At 33.7% G+C, this 16,278-nt stretch overlaps 1 protein-coding gene across 5 annotated transcripts in view; it reads right to left on the reverse strand.

Annotated features, from left to right (window-relative positions):
• CCDC150 (coiled-coil domain containing 150) overlaps positions 1 to 16,278 on the reverse strand; it is a 136,313-nt gene that overhangs the window by 28,323 nt on the left and 91,712 nt on the right. For all 5 annotated transcript variants that reach the window (XM_074215430.1, XM_074215427.1, XM_074215429.1 and 2 more), the window contains 2 exons: positions 15,522 to 15,615; positions 14,691 to 14,860 (listed from right to left, as the gene is read on the reverse strand). In XM_074215430.1, the coding sequence (XP_074071531.1) occupies positions 14,691 to 14,860; positions 15,522 to 15,615 (264 nt within the window). The remainder of the gene's footprint in view (positions 1 to 14,690; positions 14,861 to 15,521; positions 15,616 to 16,278) is intronic.

Raw genomic sequence — 16,278 nt, forward strand, 5'->3', positions numbered from 1 at the left:
TCCTAATATACTAGATCAAGTAGACAAAATAGTCCTTGAAAGAATATAACACTTCCAGAAAAAGACCCTCAGAATAAAAACTGTAAGGATTACCATAGCTAGATTCCAGAATTCTCAACTAAGGGAGAAAATATTGCAATCTAAAGATTTAGAAGCAATCTAAATACAAACGAAAGAAATAAGGATTACATAAGACTTACCAGCTTCAACATTAATAGACTAGAAAATGTGGAATATGATATTTTGGAGGGAAATGGACCTTGAATTAAAACCAAGAAGTAACTACCCTGCAAAATTCAGCATACTCTGTCAGGGGAAAAACTGAATTCTTAATGAAATAGAGAACTTCCAAAATTTTCTGATAAGACCACCAAAACTGTAACAGAAAATTTGATCTTCAAATTCAAGACTCAAGAGATATATCAAGAAGGGAAACAGAAAGGGGAAAAAATTGCCAGATTAAAGTGTATGTAATTATACATCCCTACAAGGAAAGATAACACTTGCAACTCTTGAGAAATAAATTTCTCATGGGATAGTTAAAGGATTGGATATAGTTTTAGGGATTGTATCTAGAGGATATGGGTATGGTTGGGTATTGTCCTTCATTATTGAAGACCAAAATGATATCATTATATTTGAGACAAACTGATTGATCAGAATATGAACTTGGAATACTCTACCATAGGTTGGGCACAAATGGTACATGTGAACACCTGGGGTATAGAAAGAGAAATTCCATTTAAAGTAACCATAGACATATTTAGATATACTTGAAATCTACCTCCCAAGACGATCCAGAAACTGTATGAATACAATTACAAAATACTTTTCACACAAATAAAATTTGTTTTAAACAATTGGAAAAATGTCAATTGCTCATGGTTAGGCCAAGCTAATATAATAAAAATGACAATTATATCCAAATAAAATTACTTATTGAGTGCCATATCATTCATATTTTACAGAGCTAGAAAAAACTGGAGAAACAAAAGGTCAAAAATATCAATAGGGCTCAAATCTGGCATCAGACACTTAATAATTACCTAGTTGTGTGACCTTGAGCAAGTCACTTAACCCCAATGCCTTGCAAAAAAAAATTATGTCAATAGAGAATTGATGAAAAAAGATACAAAGAAAAATTGCCTAGCTGTACAGAATCTAAAACTGTACTATAAAGCAGAAGTCATAAAAATTGCCTGGTACTGATTAAGAAATGGAATGATGAACCAGTGGATTAGAATAGTTACAAAAGATACAGCAGTAAATGACTATTGTTTGACAAACTCAAAGACATTAGCTTCTGGGATAAGAACTCATTATTCAACAAAAACTGCTGAAAAAACCGGAAAATAGTATGGCAAAAACTAGGCATAAACCAATATCCCACACCCTATATACCAAGATAAGGTACAAATGGGAACAGGATTTAAGGATAAAGGTAGATACTGCGGACCAATGAACAGATCAAGAAATACTATGTCAGATCTATGGAAAGGGAAGAAATTTGTGACCAAACAAGAAATAAGAGTACATTATAAATTGCAAAATAGATGATTTTGACAACATTAAATTGAAAAGGTTTTGTACTAATAAAACCATGCAGGCAAGATTAGAAGGAAAATGGAAAGCTGGGAAATAATTTTCACAGCTAGAGATTCTTTTTTTTTTAAGGTTTTTGCAAGGCAAATGGGGTTAAGTGGCTTGCCCAAGGCCACACAGCTAGGTAATTATTAAGTGTCTGAGGCCAGATTTGAACTCAGGTACTCCTGAATCCAGGGTCTGTGCTCTATCCACTGCACCACTTTAGCTAGAGATTCTAATAAAGGTCTCATTCTAAAATATATAAAGAATTGAATCAAATTTATACAGTTACAAATTGAAAAAAAAAGATCCAAAAATATGAGGCAGGCAGTTTTCAAATGAAGAAATTAAAGCTAAATGTAATCATATGATAAAATGCTCCAAATAATTAGTGATTAGATAAATGCAAATTAAAACAACTATGAGTTACCACTTCACACCTATCAGATAGGCTAAGATGACTAAAAGGGAAAATCATCAATGTTGGAGATTGTGGGAAGATTGGCACATTAATACATTGTTGGTGGAGTTGTGAACTGATCCAATCAACCTACTAGAGCAATATGTAACTGTGCTCAAAAAACAATAAAACAGATCATACCCTTTGACCCAACAATACCAATACCATGCATATATTTAAAAGAAATCATAAAAATGGGAAAGTCCCACAAGCCCCAAAATATTTATAGCAAGCCATTTTTGTAGTGGCAAAGAACTGGATATTGAGGGGGTGTTCATCAGTTGGGGAATGGCTGATTTAAGTTATGATACATGAATGTTATGGACTACTATAGTTTTATAAGAAACCATGAATAGTTGAACTTTAGAGAAGCATGTAAAGAATTACATGAACTGATGCTGAGCCAAGGGAGCAGAACCAAGAGAATATTGTAGACATTAACAACAACATTGTGAGTTGACCAACTGAGATGGATGCAACTCATCTCAGTAGTTCAGAAATCCAGTAGGATAATACCCTCCACATCCAGATGAAAAAAAAACAACAACAAAAGCTCCACAGAATCTGAATGGATATTATGTTCATTTAAAAAAAAATTTCTCTTATATATTTCCTTCTTATCCCATGATTTTCTTTTCTTTTAGTCCTAATTCCTCATACGCAAAATTACTAATAGGTAAAAATGTTAAATTCAAATGAACATGTACAACTTTTACTAGACTGTTCACCACTGCATGGGGGTAAGGAAGGGTGGTAGAATGAAAGTGGATGAATTCTGAGAAACCTTCATAACATGTATTTGGAAAAATAAAATAAATTATCAATAAAAAAGAAAAAATCATGAATAAGAAAAATTAAACACAACATAGCTATACCCTACTTAAGGCATACTAATATGTCATTAAATTAACATACCACAAGTTTGCTCAATTATTCCCCATTTGATGAATACCCATTTTAAGTTTCTGGCTAAAAACAAGCTACAATATTTTTTAAAAGTTAGATTCTTCTCTTTTTCTTTTGAGCTTTTAGTGTGTATGTCTAGTAGTGCCATTACCAGACTCAAGTTATAGTTTAACAACTTTTGGGTTATAGTTCAAAATTACTTTCATAATGGAAATGAATCAGCCAAATCAATAAATTGCTTATCCTTCCTCAGTCCCCCCAATAATTGTCATATTCTTTATCTGTCATTGTTCCCAATTAGATGACCATCAGAGATGTTTTAAAAAGTATTTCTCTTATTAGTGATTTGAAATTTTATTTCAAATGATTGTTGATAATATGCATTTTTTCCCCTTGAGAACTGCCTAGAACTGTATCTTTTAATGGATGATAAAATTCTACTCCCTGTTTTCATGTTGCTCTACTACAGTTTATTATATTGGGCTTAAAGTCTATAAAATTGGCTCCTGGTCAAGATGGCAGAGGGAGTGGAATAGACTAGGTGCAATAACAGGAAATGAGTATAGTGACCTCCTGTTTGATAAACCCAAAGAGTCCAACTTCTGGAATAAGAACTCTCTTTTGATAAAAAACTGTTGGGAAAATTGGAAGCTAGTACGGCAGAAACTTGGATTAGACCAACATCTCACACAATATACCAAAGTAAGATCAAAATGTGTACAGGATTTAGACATAAAAGACAATATTATAAGCAAACTAGGAGATCAAGGAATAGTTTATCTGTCAGATCTATGGAAAGGGAAGCAGTTTGTGACCAAGGGAGAGATGGAGAACATTAAAAACAAATTAGATAATTGTGAATACTTTAAATTAAAATTTTTTACACAAACAAAACCATTGTAACCAATATCAAAAGAAATGGGGTAAATTGGGAAACAATTTTTACAACTAGAATTTCTGACATAGGACTCATTTCTAAACTATAGAGAGAACTGAGTCAAAGTTATAAAAAAAAACAAGCCATTCCTCAATTGACAAATGGTCAAAGGATATGCAAAGGCAATTTACAGATGAGGAAATCAAAGCTATCAATAATTATATGAAAAATTGCTCTGAATCATTACTGATTAGAGAAATACAAATTAAAACAGTTCTGAGGTACCATCTCACAACTATCATATTGGCCAATATGACCAGAAAGGACAATGTTCAATGTTAGAAGGGATGTGGGAAATTTGGGACACTAATACATTGTTGGTGGAGCTGTGAACTCATCCAATCTTTTTGGAAGGCAATCTGGAATTATACCCAAAGGTCAATAAAAATGTGTAAACCCTTTGATCCAGCAATACCACTACTGGGTCTATGCCCTGAAGAGATCATGAAAAAGGGTAAAAACATCACTTGCACAAAAATATTCATAGTGACCCTGTTTGTGGTAGCAAAGAACTGGAAATCAAGTGAATGTCTATCAATTGGGGAATGACTGAAGAAATTGTGGTATATGTATGATATGGGACACTACTGTTCTATTAGAAAGCAAAAAGGATGTGATTTCATAGAAGCCTGGAAAGACTTGTATGAACTGATGTTGAATGAGATGAGCAGAATCAGAAGAACATTGTACACCCTAACAGCAACGTGGGAATGATGATCAACCTTAATGGACTTGCTCATTCCATCAATGAAAAACAAGGGAAAATTTTAGGGTAACTGTAATGGAGAATACCACCTGTATCCACAGAGAATTGTGGAGTTTAAATAGATCAAAATCTATTACCTTCAATTTTTTTTAAAAACGTCTTAGGTACATTATTTTGCTATCTATATTTTATTTTTTCTTCAAGAATATGATTTCTCTCTCAACACATTTAATTTTTATCCATATATGGCATGGAAACAATGGAAAGATTATCAGACTGCCTTCTGTGGAGGGATTGGGGGGAAGGGGAAAATTGTAAAATTCAAAACCTTCCAAAAACGATAAGTATAAACTACTATTGTATATAATTGGAAAACTAATAAAATATAAAAAGAAAAGAAAAGCAAGGGTGTGAAGGAGCTAAGGAGATGAGGCAACTTTACAGGGTCAAGATGCGGAGGACAGAAGCCTAGTAGATGGGGAAATGTGACAAGGGGGACAGAATGACAGAGGCAAAGCTGGGATCCATATCCTGTTCTTAATGTAGTCAGGTTGCCTTTTAATCATCACTGTCTAATGGCCTACTGCTCCTTCAAACAAAGAAACAAAACCATTTATATATTCCTTTAAAAATATTGCATAATTTTAGGAAGACTCCAAGTCAACTTCCTCAGTCTACAATCTATACTATTTTCCCTTTTCAGTTTTTGAAAATGAGGTTAAATTTTGTTCTTCATAAGTCCTGTGACACTTCTCATGGACAGTGATTTAGGGATCACAGCTGTCAGTTCTCTCATTCATTCATTTTTTTTTGCAAGGCAAATGGGGTTAAGTGGCTTGCCCAAGGCCACACAGCTAGGTAATTATTAAGTGTCTGAGACCGGATTTGAACCCAGGTACTCCTGACTCCAGGGCCGGTGCTTTATCCACTGCGCCACCTAGCCACCCCAAAATACTTTTTTGTTTTGTTTTTTTGCAAGGCAATGGGCTTAAGTGGCTTGCCCAAGGCCACACAGCTAGGTAATTATTAAGTGTCTGAGGCCGGATTTAAGCGCAGGTACTCCTGACTCCAAGGCAGTGCTATCCACTACTACCTAGCTGCCACTCTGTCAGTTCTCTTAGTATTCAGAGATACAGCCTGTTGGATTGAAGTCAACGAGGGCCTTCAGATAAATTCTTACCATTTCAATCATATTGTGTTTCTATTTTCTGTTTATCATTTTTTTTGGTCATAATCTGCTAGGTAATAGATTTTTCTCCTTGTCAAAAAAAGACAAACAAAAAATAGTCCAATGATTACATTTCTTCTCAGTTGTTTGTTATTGTCCCTGCTATCAGGAACATGGTTCTTTCCACTTTTTTACCCTCCTGATGTACCCACAGTAGCTTTTTTTTTTAATTTGAGATTTTTTTCTCAATTACAGGTAAAAGAAGTTTTTAACATTATTTTTTAAAATTTTGAATTCATTTTCTCTCCTTCCCATCCCTTCTCCCTCCTGACAATGAAAAGCAATTTGCTTTAGATTATATATGTGTAGTCTTGTAAAACATATTTCTATATTAGCTACATTGCAAAAGAAAACCAAAAAACCTCAAGAAATATAAATTGAAAAATATGCTTCAATCTTCATTCATACTTCATCAGTTCTTTCTTTGGAGGTGAAAAAGTCCTTTGGGGAGCGGCTAGGTGGCTCATGGGGCAGCTATGTGGCACAATGGGTAGAGCACTGTCCTTGGAGTCAGGAGTACCTGAGTTCAAATCTGACCACCTTGTTCCTTGGCCTTGGGCAAGCCACTTAACCCCATTTGCCTTGCAAAAAAAAACACACACACAAAAAAGGCCTTTGGAATTGTTTTGGATCATTAGATTGCAAAGAATAATTAAGTAATTCACAGTTGTTCATCTTTACAATATTGCTATTACTGTATGCATTGATACTATCTACTGATTCTGCTCACTTCACTTTCCATCAGTTCATATAAGTCTTCCTATGTTTTTCTGAGTGCATCTTGCTCTTTATTTCTTATAGCACAATAATATTCCATCAAAATCATATACCACATGGTTAGTCATTTTCTGAATTGATGGGCATACTTAAATTTTCAATTCTTTGCTATCACAAGAAGAGATGCTAAAAAATATTTTTTCCAATAAGAGAGGTAGAAGGAAAAACTGGGAAAAGAAATGAGAATGACATTAAGAGAATTAGGAAAAAAGAGTCAATTGTTGGGAAAAATAGGACAATTCCTTAAAAAGTAGAATTGGTCAAATGGAAAAGGAGATTAAAAAAAATCCACTAAAGAAAAGAACTTCTTAACAATAGAATTGCCCAAATGTAAGAGAAGGAACAAAAGCTAATTGAGGAAAACAATTTTTTTTGCAAGGTTAGGTGATTTGCTGAAAGTCACTCAGCTAGTTAATTATTCAATGTCTGAAGTTGGATTTGAACTCAAGTCCTCCTGACTCCAGGATTGGTGCTCTATGCACTGTGCCACCTAGCTGCTCCAAACAATTCTTTAAAAATTAAGATTGGGCAAGTAAAAACTTATGACTCTTTGAAATAATCAAACAAAATCAAAAGAATAAAAAAAGGTAGAAGGAAAAGTAAAATACCTCATTGGGAATACAACTAACCTGGAAAATAGATCTGGGAAAGATAAAGTCAGAATTATTGAAATTGGACATTGAATAGAATAGAAAGCCATAAGTAAAAGGAAGAATTGGTTAACACCTTTGAAGAAATTATCAAGGAAAACTACCCTGAATTCCTGGAACCAGAGGGGAAAATAGTCATTGAAAGCATCAAATGATCACCTCAGGAAAGAGTTCCCAAAATAAAAACTCCTAGAAATATTATAGCTAAATTTTAGAACCATCAGGTAGAGGAAAAATACTGCAAATGGCTAGAAAGAAACAATTCAAATATCAGAGTCATAATTATACAGAATTCAGCAGTGACAATTTTTTAAAATTAAATTTATTTATTTTTGAATCTTACAATTTTTCCTCCATCTCGCTTCCCTCCCTCCACCCCCACAGAAGGCAGTCTATTAGTCTTTACCTTGTTTCCATGGTGTGCATTGATCTAAATGGAATGTGTTAGCCAGCGCCATGAACAGCATGGGGGGAGGTCTGCACCCACACGAAGCCGGGTGCGACCAGTGCTTCAACCACTGGTTTGCAGAGAAGTTCCTCAAGGGCGACAGCTGGGGGACCCCTGCAGCGATCTCTTCAGGTGCTACCAGCAGTGCGTGCACAAAGCAATAAAGGAGAAGGAGATTCTTCTAGAAGGGCTGGAGTTCATGGGCCACAGCAAAGACAAGTCCGAAAGCTCTCCTTGACCTTGACGGTAGCCTCCAAGATGACCTTTCCAACCATTAAGACATCCAAAAGACTGCTCTCTCAAGCTTTTTACAGGAGGGTTCCTTTATTGTTACTTGCAGATGGGTCCTGTAGACCTTTATGATTTCCTTTCAGATGATGCCCGACCCCTAGCCAGTTGGCATATTGCAGTGTCAAAATGGCATAAGAATGTTTCTTCCAATAATCAGAAGGGGACTTGGGTCTGTTGCACTTAAAATCTGGTTTGCATCTTCCTATCAATACAGCAATTAGGATGGCTGGGTGCTCCTGAATGCTGAATCCATGCTGCTAAATATTAAATAAAATTCCCCCCCCCCCACCTTTTCCCTGGAAGCACACCTCTGATGCTCTGGGAATGATTCCAGTATTTAAATGGCAACCATTTAGTTTGGATAAAGACTGAATAATGATTAAAGGTTTGGAGCATCTATTTTCAGGTTGGTTATTTTTCCCCTAAGGAGTAATTTGCATTTTCTTCTATTTTTTTCAACTTTTTGGGGTTTTTTGATGAAGATGATTGTGTTTTAGCTCATGAGAGGTGTATTTCTATTGGGAAGGAATGTACTTGGACAGAAGGTGGGAGTATAAATTGATCATGAGGTGATGGTACTTTAACTTAGGAAGGTTCTATATCTTTTGGGAGGCTGAAGGGAGATTACTTGGAGGGAGGGCATGGATATAAACTGATTATGATGTGATGATATTTATGTCTCTTGAGACTTTTATGAGAATAGTTGAAAAGAGTATACTTTGACAGGGTCTGGGTACAAAACAAGTATAAAACAATCAGGACATGAAAAAAGGATTATATTGGAGAAGGCAGAAGAGTGGAGGATAAGCAACAGCACATGAAGAAGTATAAAAGACCTGTTATAGTAGGGGGGAAGGAAACATTGAGAACATTGAGTTAATTTTACTCTCAATATATTTGGCTCAGAGAGGGAATAACATGCATTCCCAATTAGGTTTAGAAATTTAACCTACCCTGGGGACAGTTAAGTGGCACAGTGGATAGAGCACTGTCCATGGAGACAGGAGGACCTGAGTTCAAATGTAAACTCAGATACTTAATAGTCACCTAGCTGTGTGACCTTGAGCAAGTCACTTAACCCCATTGCCTTGCAAAAACTAAAAAACAAAAACAAACAAAAACAAAAAAATAAATTTAACTCACTTTACAGAAAAGTAGAATGGGAAAAGAAGAAAGGAAATGCTGAAGGAGGCAATAGTCAGAAGCAAAACATTGGTGAAGAGAGATAAGGAGAAAGAAAAAAGAAAAGTGCAAACAGGGAAGATAGGAAGTAGGGAAATACAGAATTAGTAATCATATCTGTGAATGCAAATGAGATAAATTCTCCCATAAAAAGGAAGTGAATAGCAGAGTGGATTAAAAACCAGAATTGTACAATATGTTGTTTACAAAAACACATTTGAAGCAGAGAGGTATATATACACAGAAAAGACAAAAGTAAAAGGCTGGAACAGAATATAGTATGCTCAATTGAAGGGGGGGGAAGCAAAGGTAGCAATGCAACTCTTAGACAATGAAAGGACAAAAACAGATCTAATTAAAAGGGATAAGGAAGAAAACTATAACTTCATAGAAAGTACCATAGACAGTGAAGTAATATCAATAATGAATATATCTTATATCTATCTATCTATCTATCTATCTATCTATCTATCTATCTATCTATATATGTATATATACACATATCAACTGGTATAGCATCCAAATTCTTAGAGGCAAAGTTAAATGAGTTACAGGAAGACATAGATAGCAAAACTCTACTTTTGGGAGACCTCAACCTCCCTCTCTCAAAATTAGATAAAAATAAATAAGAAAGGAGTTAGAGTAAATTGAAGTTTAGAAAAGTTAGATATGATAGACTTCTGGAGAAAACTGAATGTGATAAAAAACAATATACCTTCTTCTCTGAAGTACATTTCATCTAAACAAAAATTGACCATGTACTAGGGTATAAAATCCTCACCATGAAATTCAGAAAAGCAGATATTATAAATGCATCTTTTCAGATCATGATGTAAGAAAAATTACATTTGATAAAAAGACCATGGAAAAGTACATGTAAAATTAATTGAAAACTAAATAACAATTTTAAAGAATGAGTGTATAAACCAATAAATCATAAAAATAATCAATAATTTCATCCAAGACAATGACAATGATGATACATCATACCAAACCTTGTGGGGTACAGCCAAAGTAGTTATTAGGGAAAATTTTATACCTATAACTAAATGCTTACATGAACAAAATAGAGAAAGAGGAGATTAATTAATTGGACATGCTTCTTAAAAAAGCTAGAAAAAGAACAAATTAAAAATCCCCAATGAAATTTCAGTTTAGAAATTCTGAAAACCAAAGGAGAAATTAAATAAAACGGAAAGTAATAGAACTATTGAACTAATAAATAAAAGAGTTGGTGCTATAAAAAATAAAACAGACATATTTTATTAGGAAAAAATAACATAATTGACCTTCACATTATTAGCTCAATAGGTGCTGAAAAAGCCTTTGACAAAATACAACATTCATTTCTGTTAAAAACACCATAGAGGCTTAGCTTTACCAAATCTAAAATTATGTTATCAAACATCAGTCATCAAAACTCTCTGGTATAGGCTAAGAAACAGAGTGGTGGATGAGTGGAATAGACTAGGTGCAAAAGAGATAGTAGGAAATGATTATAGTAAGCTACTGTTTGATAAACCCAAAGAGTCAGTTTCTGAGATAAGATAAAAACTGGGAAAACTAGAAGTTAGCACTGTAGAAACTTGGATTAGACCAACATCTCACACCCAATACCAAGATAAAATCAAAATGGGAACAGGATTTAGACATAAAAGACAATATTATATGCAAACTAGGAGATCAAGGAATAGTTTACCTGTCAAACTAATGGAAAAGGAAGCAGTTTATGACCAAAGAAGAGATGGAGAGCCACATTAAAAACAAATTAGATAATTTTGATTATATTAAATTTAAAAGTTTTTGCACAAACAAAACCATTGTAACCAAGATAAAAAGAAATGAGTAATTGGGAAACAATTTTTTACAACTAGTATTTCTGATGAAGGATTCATTTCTAAAATATATAGAGAATTGAGTTAAATTTATTTTTAAAAAAACAAGCCATTCCCCAATTGACAAATGGTCAAAGCATGTGCAAAGGCAATTAACAGATGAGGAAATCCAAGCTATCAGTAGTCACATGAAAAATTGCTTTAAATCATTACTGGTTAGAGAAATGCAAATTAAAGCAGCTCTGAGATACCATCTCACACCTGTTAGATTGGCCAATATGATCAGACAGGACAATGTTCAGTGTTGGAAGGGATGTGGGAAATCTGGACACTAATACATTGTTGGTGGAGTTGTGAACTCATCTAATCTTTCTGGAGAGCAACCTGGAATTATGCCCAAAGGGCAATACAAATATGTATACCCTTTGATCCAGCAATACCACTACTGGGTCTAAACCCTAAAGAGATCATGAAAAAGGGTAAAGACATCACTTGTACAAAAATATTCATAGCAGCCCTGTTTTTGATAGGAAAGAATTGAAAATGGAGTGAATATCCATTAATTGGGGAATGGCTGAACAAATTGTGGTATATGTATGTTATAGAACACTATTGTCCTATTAGATACCAAGAAGGATGAGATTTCAGAGAAGACTGGAAAGACTTGCATGAACTGATGTTGAATGAGATGAGCAGAATCAGAAGAACATTGTACATCCTAACAGCAACATGGGGGTGATGGTCAACATTAATGAACTTGCTCATTTCATCAATGCAATAATAAGGGACAATTTTAGAGTGCCTGTGATGGAGAATACCATCTGTATCCAGAAAAAGAACTGTGGAGTTTAAACAAAGACCAGAGCTTAAACAAAGACCTTCAATTTTTTAAGAAAATTTCTTTTTAAAATGTACTACATAATTTTTCTATCTCTAATATTATATTTTCTCCTCAAGGATATGCTTTCGCTCTCAATTTCACTTTCAATTTCAATCAATGTATAGCATAGAAACAATGTGAAGATTATCAGACTACCTTCTATCAGGAGATGGGGGAGGGAAGGGAGGGTGGGAGAAAAAATTTTTAAATTCAAAACCTTACAAAAATAATAGGTAGAAACTACTATTGTATATAATTGGAAAACAAATAAAATATTGATTAAAATAAATAAAAACACCATATAGCATAAGAATAAATTGAGTTTTCCTTAAAATGATAAGTAGTATCTATCTGAAGTCACAGCAAGCATTATATGTCATGGGAATAAGCTAGAAACATTCTCAATTAGTTCAGAGATAAAACAAGGATGATCATAATTATCCCCACTATTAGTCAATATTTTATTAGAAACAATAGCTTTAGCAATAAGAAAAAGAAATTGCAAGAATTAGAATGGGCAACAAAGAAACAAAACTCTCACTCTTTGTCAATGATATGCTATACTTAGAAACACTAGAATATCAACTAAAAATTACTTGAAACAATTAACAACTTTAGCAAAGTTCATAAATAAACTCACATAAATCAACAATATTTCTGTATATTTCTGACAAAGCTCAATAGTAAGCTAGAAAGAGAAATTCCATTTAAAGTAACTGTAGACACCATAAAATACTTGGAAATCCACCTCCCAGAAACTTGATGAACACAATTATAAAATGCTTTTTACACATACAAAATCAGATCTAAACAATTAGAAATGTGTGAGTTGTTCATGGGCATGTAATGACAATTCTACCCAAATTAAAGTACTTATTCTTATCAAAGCCAGAAAACTTTTATAAAGCTAGGGAAAAAAATGTAACAAAAATCATCTGGAGGAACAAAAAGTCAAGCATATTAAGGGAATTAATGAAAAAAATGCAAAGGAAAGTGAACTAGATGTACCAGATCTAAAACTGTCTGGTATTGGCTAAGAAATAGAGAAATGAATCAGTAGAATAGATTAGGCACAAAAGAAACAATAGTAAATAACTATAGTTATCTACTGTTTGATAAACTCAAAGAATCTAGTTTTTGGAATAAGAACTCACTATTTGACAAAAACTGGGGAAAACTGGAAAACTGGAAAATAGTATGGCAAAAATTAGGCTTGGACCAGCATCTCATACCCTTTACCAAGATAAGATCGAAATGGGTAAAAGATTTAGACATAGAGGTTAATACCATAAGTCAAAGTCCACTTCGGACCAGTAATCTCTGACTCTCTTTAGGCCAGTCAACTCTGCTTGACTGTTGTTTGCTTTTTGTTTTTTTGCAAGGCAATGGGGTTAAGTGGCTTGTCCAAGGCCACACAGCTAGGTAATTATTAAGTGTCTGAGGCTGATTTGAATTTAGGTACTCCTGACCCCAGGGCCGGTGCTCTACTCACTGGGCCACCTAGCCACCCTTGACTGTTCTTTTTTCTCTCTGTCTCTTTACCTATCACTTTTTTTATGTGTTGTAACTTAATTGAGACTTTTAGGTTTAGTAAATGTAGACTTCCTGCCTTCAAGAGACTTTGAAAAGAGGCAGGAAGGCCCTTGATAGGAAAAAGGTCGCCACCTTGTGTTTAAAAAAATGAGAGCTAAATTAGGAGAACAAAGAATAGTTTATTTGTCAGATCTATAGAATGAGAAGTTTGTGACCAAAGAAGAGAAAGAGAACATTATAAATTGAAAAATGGATAATTTATACTACATAAAATTAAAAAGATTTTGAACAAACAAAACCAATGCAAGCAAGATCAGAAGGAATGTAGAGTACAGGGAAATAATTTTCACAGCTAGTGTTTCTGATAAATGACTCTTTTCTAAAATATATAAAGAACCGAGTCAAATTTAGAAGAATACATGAAATACAGAAGAATATATGAAAAGGAGTTTTCAGGTGAAGAAATTAAAACTCTATAGTTATATGAAAAATTGTTTCAAATCATTATTTTTTTGGCTTTTTTGCAAGGCAATGAAGTTAAGTGACTTGCCCAAGGTCACACAGCCAAATCATTATCGATTAAAGAAATGCAAATTAAAACAATTCTACTTTTCAGATTGGCTAAAGTGACAAAAATTAAAAAAATGACCAATGTTGGAGAGGGTTTGGGAAAACTGGGACATGAATACACTATTGGTAGAGTAGTGAACTGGAGACTAATTTGGAACTATGCACAAAGGGCAATAAAACTATGCATACCCTTTGATCTAGCAATATCACTGCTATGTCTCTATCCCAAAGAAATCATAAAAAAGGGGAAAAGGTTCCCATGTACAAAAATATAAAAAGAAATTCCCTAAAAAAATTCTAAGCAGAATTGGAAGAGGATTGATAATTATTTATTTTCTTTCTGTTTCCTTTAAGTTCATAGACTGATTTCTTTAGATCTATTCTGATTTATTTAAGCTATGAACACATGAGATGTTTGGCTTTTCTTATGGCCTAAATCTTATTAATGACCTAAGTGAACTAAGAACAAAACAATTACTAGTAGATTCCATCCTTAGTTTAGTCATTGTATTGCTAGCAACAGGAAGTTTTATCTGGCTGTTACTCCATCAGTATTGGAAAGATTGTATTTAAAGCATTAAGGAGGTGGTTACTTTGTTATTCCTGACTCAGAATAGAAATGAAAATCACTTAGCAAAACAAAAGAACAAATTTACATTCTGTCATGTCTTCCCTACCTTTACAATGACTGCCTTGTCCTTACCTGTAATTTTTCAAAGTTTGCTGTTCAGTTTCTTTGTTGTCTAATTTCTCTTGAATATGGTCCAGCATTTTTTGGAGGTGGCTATTAGCCTGTAGAGATTGTTCCAAACTCAAAGCAAGCTTCCTATTGTCTTCTTTGGATACATCTAGTGCATTATGTAGTGGTTCTACCTGAAAGAAGAAGGTGATAGTATGTTTTAATTTTCTATAAAGAACATCTATATATCTTGTACACATATCACTTTATTGAGCAGAAGTGGTTGGTTGAAAAGCAAGCAAAGATTCCAGAATATACTGACAACATGTAGAAACTTATAATAGGCATATATTTGATTTCTAAGAATTTGTTCTTTTGAGTAAATAGATTGATCCTTCTAGAGATTATTGAAAAGAATTTATTTGTAAAGGGTCCTCAGAAGTTTGAAACTATAACTAGTAGATACATTTTAGATTCTCCTGACAGAAGTTCTTTTCTAAATCCTTAAACTTCTAAATTTTAAAAACTAATTAAATACAAAAAATATTAAAAATAGAAGACCGGATAAAAAAATTATATTAACTTACACATATATAATAATTTAAAGTTATCATATGCAAAAGAGGGTAAAATGAATTTTGCTCCAGGTCTGACAGTGACCACTTACTTCCTGGAGCCTATTTCACATTTGTAAACTTATCACTAGTGAGAGGTTCATACCTAGTCATTTTTTAGTAAAAAGGGAATTGATGTGACTCATTTTCATTCAGTTTTTCAGTTCTTCAAAAACTTGATTCAGACATTTCCCCATAAAAATACAAAGTTAATAATCTCCTATGAAAACTCAGTCTCTACCTCATTATTGTGCTGGGTTTCTACTGTAAGAAATCTGGATTGCCATTCATTCAATTCTGCTTCTAACTTCTGTATCTTCTGCTGATTTAAAAGCCTAAAAATTAAAGAGAAAATGACTATAGCAAAGAATAATCATAACATAAAAACATTCAGAAGTTAGGTAGTAGTTAGTTTTCATCAGCTTGAGTGGGATAAAGTCTGAGAATTCCTCAGTAGAATGTTATAGATTGGAGAATAGTTAACTATGTGTTCCTCCTCCCTTCACAAAGCAACTTCTAGGATATTGGTGAAGAGTCAACTGACCCCACTTTATCTATTGAAGTCCGGATGACCATTCAGTTCCTGGGGTTGAAGAGATAATCTAGTTTGGGTTTGAAGTTTATGCTCTTTTCCCTAGATTAGTTTGCCAGTCTAGATTGTAAAACCACATTCCTCATTAATGACGGTTGGGTGAGTGGTGGGTGGGAATCGGGTTAGGTTAAATGTGATTCTTGGGCTTTTGCTTTTGCCTCAATCTCTGTAATTTGTTTCTTAAGAAACTTAAATAAAGCTTTCTCTTCATACCTTGAGAGAGCTCCGAAATTTATTTAAGTGGCATTTGTCCCACACAAGCTCAAAAGTTTTAATATAACTTTAGTGATTCCCATGATACTTAAAAGTTTGTAGGGGACAGCTATTAACCTCAATTTTAGATTATAAAACTTGTAACAGATATATTAAATAATATTCCTAAATTCCCACAGTCAATGTCAATCAG

The sequence above is a fragment of the Macrotis lagotis genome, chromosome 1, assembly GCF_037893015.1.
Source record: "Macrotis lagotis isolate mMagLag1 chromosome 1, bilby.v1.9.chrom.fasta, whole genome shotgun sequence".
In the NCBI taxonomy this organism is placed as follows: domain Eukaryota; kingdom Metazoa; phylum Chordata; class Mammalia; order Peramelemorphia; family Peramelidae; genus Macrotis; species Macrotis lagotis.